Source organism: Dreissena polymorpha, chromosome 2 (genome assembly GCF_020536995.1).
Source record: "Dreissena polymorpha isolate Duluth1 chromosome 2, UMN_Dpol_1.0, whole genome shotgun sequence".
Classification (NCBI taxonomy): Eukaryota; Metazoa; Mollusca; class Bivalvia; order Myida; family Dreissenidae; genus Dreissena; species Dreissena polymorpha.
Window position 1 is genome coordinate 268,368 of NC_068356.1, and position 4,076 is coordinate 272,443.

The 4,076-nt window shown below is 33.7% G+C and overlaps 1 protein-coding gene across 1 annotated transcript in view; it reads right to left on the minus strand.

The window, feature by feature from the left end:
• Positions 1-1,018: 1,018 nt before the first annotated feature.
• LOC127865560 (uncharacterized) overlaps positions 1,019-4,076 on the minus strand; it is a 3,649-nt gene continuing 591 nt past the window's right edge. The window contains exons 2-5 of the mRNA XM_052405408.1: positions 3,949-4,076; positions 3,498-3,522; positions 3,153-3,235; positions 1,019-1,877 (exon numbers count right to left, since the gene is read on the minus strand). The exon at positions 3,949-4,076 is cut by the window's right edge and continues 333 nt beyond it. Of these exons, the coding sequence (XP_052261368.1) occupies positions 1,840-1,877; positions 3,153-3,235; positions 3,498-3,522; positions 3,949-4,076 (274 nt within the window). The 3' untranslated portion in view covers positions 1,019-1,839. The remainder of the gene's footprint in view (positions 1,878-3,152; positions 3,236-3,497; positions 3,523-3,948) is intronic.

The following is a 4,076-nucleotide window of genomic DNA, read 5'->3' on the forward strand; positions in this document are numbered from 1 at the left end:
ATATTCTCTCGACGCACGATACGACGCGCGACAATTCAGTCGAAAGTCTAGATTGTCTGCAATATTTTTATTTCTAAAACCCAGCGCAATATGCGACACTCAAATCTTGATTGTCGCATGATTGTCGCGCGTCGTATCGTGCGTCGAGAGAATGTCGCTAAAATGTCGTGCGTCGACCTCGAAGGTCGACACGCGACAATCAACTTGGCCCTATCCGGATTCCGTAATTTCGTTTATTGAAGATGTAGGTTGATGTGACCTTTTAGGTGCATACTTTGAGTGTAATTTAAACGTTAGCGAAATATAAAGAAAAACATAAAAACGCAAATTGCGAAGCAAAGATAGTAGATCAAATCCCGACCATATAACCAGCTATCGGATACACGCCCGTAAATATAGCCTAGTAAACAAAAACCATGGTCGGGTAGAATCAAATAATTTGCAATGTCGCTCAGTATAGAATCGTTACATAGGCTTGACTTGAAAAAATGTTCACACAAATCTTTCATCAATATAATTTTCATTCGATAAAACAAAGACACCATAATCACACACAACGCCATAGAGGAACAACATTTTAATAATGTTGTAATATGTACAACATGTGCAATAAGGTGCTCCCAAAAAATGAAAGTATCAGGATTTTGTTCTCCAACCCTTAAATACATTATACTAGTTAGAGAAAAGCTGTAAACAAAAATTGGCTAACGAATAACAACATTTAGGACTTGCTTAACGCTTTTTAAGTTTTAAATACAAGCTGTATTGGATATATAGGCTTTGATGATAGAAACTATCACCCGATATTACATTTTGTAATAATGTATTTTATACTATGTGCATGTGTGCTATATCATTTTATGTCTTTTTTATATTTTACTTATTGATGTTTTTTTCATTTGATGCTCCGAGGTTTTTACACAGCGCAAACCTACAAATAATTAAGATATCACGTTTCAAGTTATATCGTCGTATTGCAATATATAAATTCAAAATATGTACGTGATTACAGCGAACAAAAATGTGAAGGATTAAGTGGACGTCATTTTAAATTTCAAATAAATGGCATGAACGCAATACTTAATCACAATAAAATATCATAAGAACAAATAGTATATATCACATGAAAATGCTAGAATTTTGTTGGCTGTTTGCCTTAAAAATGTAACGGAAATTAAAGACAAAGTGTTTAAGTTTATATTTCATACGTGATCCACTTACAATAAAGTATAAGATCCGTATTTAATTGAACGGAAGTGCAATACTTTGAACTCTCACTCTAGAATACGGCATTGTGTGACTTTATGAAATTCAGATTAAGAGATATTGTTTTTCTTGGTATGCGAATTTACGTTGAGTTTCGTATTAAAGATATATATTCTCTTAACATTCAATTCAGTCGAAATTACAACAAAATGAGAACGTATTTAAATCGAAACTTAACAGATCCTTTTCGCGGTAATAATTGTCTAAATTGTGTACAGACAAAGTACCCATATTGAGAAAAATAGAGCGTAGTATATCAATTGTGTGATTCCTTTTGTAACACTCATTGTCCTTGACTTTAAACAGTCTATCGACACGTCACCTCAACTTCAATTCTCTTCAATACATGTGCCTTTTTGTCAGCTTGTTTACATTTCAGTATCTTTAAATGCGTTGCCCAACACATATTACGCCGAGAAGCAATTTTTTGCGACTAACTCCTGTTTACTTGTGTTACGGCGTCGCTTTGATGCCTCACATCAATGGCTATCTTGTTGCGTTTTATGGATAGACTGTTCTAAAATGATGGAATTGATGTGTTTCAGTCATGACTTCACGTGACGGTCCGTATATTTAGGGGTTTTGTTCTGTGGTTGAATCATCTACGCCATCTACAAATACCACGGCTGAGCAATTATAGAATATAGATCGTCAAATTACAAAGTGTTGTTCATACTTAAATGGAAAACAATACAGCTTTAAGAATGTTAACTCATGATTACCAATAATTTGTTATAAGTTATTGCAGCACCTGTTTGGTATTTTTTTGTTTTCTTTACCACACTGTAGATATAATCGTCTGGAATTGTTCTTGAAGTGATACGTGGTCTATCTGAAAGCATAGTGACATCAGGCATGTAAATGTAAAGTACTTAATTTGACTTCGACACTATCAATCCAATAGTATACAGTAAACCTTCACGAGCTCTTTATAATAATATATCACCCGAAAAATAAGTGTTTTATAGTGTATAGACATTTTTTGCTACACAAATTATAATTACTTATACATTCTACATTATGATTGTTGGAGGATTTATTTACATGTGCATGCATATGATAATCGTACTCATTGCATTTTACTCAATGTTACCTGAATGCGGTAAAATCATATCTAGATAACTGAATGTTTCACAATTGTTAAATATCATGTATTGGTAGAAAAACGTGCATTTACTTGTGAGCGCCTTACTTTCATGTACAATATATAGCTTCAAACCATTAAACGATTATCGTGTCTAGCATATTCCCCTGTGAGCAAAATAAACAACATCAAACATACATTACACATATAAGGCTTACATGCAATATGGCGAAATGCCCCATTCAAATAATTTACTTACCCCACGAATTAAAATATTACTAACATATCATCACGCATTGAACCTACAATTTATTAAATATACTTTTGTTTAAATGGTTATAGAAACTGATTTAGTTCATTAATCTTAATTCATTTATGCTAACACTAGTTTATGTACACGCCAAATCCATATGAACTCTACCCAGGCGACTTAGTTCATTTGCCGTTCCCAGCAGAATGTGAGTTTGGTTGGTGGTCACCATACCGAACAGGGGGGGGGGGGGGGTCCTCAGAGTACTCCGCCCCCTCCCCCTCCCCTCAATACAAGACCACACCAAAATTTAAAAAAAAATCTTCAGCATTAACGAAAAACTGGAAATGTGCAGCTTTAATTCAAAATTCGTCCATATTATTCGTGAGTTAAGTAAGTTAATTAGGTAGGCGTGCTGGTACACACCCCGGATCCACACATAATGTAGCCTCTGGCTCGGAAAGGACTTTATAAACTTCGAAATACATACATCCCATATGCACTCTGCATTAAATAGTGATCATGTATTACAACGCGACATTGATTACTTACCAACAGCATGTTTGTTGTTCTCGATAACTTCGCTATCAGTAGGGATATTGGTCGTGGAACACATCGGCGTTTGTGGTAATGTACTGTTTACCAATTAAATTATCATAAATTGCAAATTATATTCAAAACTTTATTTGAAAATGTAAAGGCTATTTAAAATATCTACGTACTTGAAAGCTAGTTAGAAAACCAATTATTATAATCATTAACTCGTGTAATAATTAGTTACCAGATATGCATAAGAAAACACATTCTAGTTTAAATTGTGTCACTACAATTAGATGGTATACATTACGTGCGTTCATTTAAAACATAACATTTTATACTTTTCCGCCACGTTCTTACTTGTTCCATTCATACCCATGCATATCTAAAACAGAATAAAACTTAATTAAATTAGTTCATGCGTATACATACTCAATTGGAAACGTAATAGTTTTAAAGGAAAACGAAATGTAATAAATATATATGTTTTTTGTACATGTATATCATAGTATAATCGCAATGTCGTTAGGAAGACTATATTATAATTCAGTACCCTATTTATAACTTGTCGGGTATCCAATGATTAGGCACTTAACATTATGTATGGGGAGGGGGCATATTGAGTACAAACACTTAACTGAAAAAGTAACCAGCCTTCAATCGTATATGACAGATAATAAAACGGTTTTGTTTAATTGTTTGTATTTGTTCATGTGTACACCCGAGTCAAAAAGAAATAAAAACGAATAAAAAAAGCGATTACTGACGCTGGCACATATATTTAACAATAAATAAATATATTTATATGTACCTATGTTTCTCTCCCTTCCATCTACTGAAGAGAGCGAGTCATCGATACCAATACTTGTATCAGACGAACCAACGTAAGATTTTTGGACGGCACCCTTTTTGCAGACCGAATAAACTGGATCGCTCTTA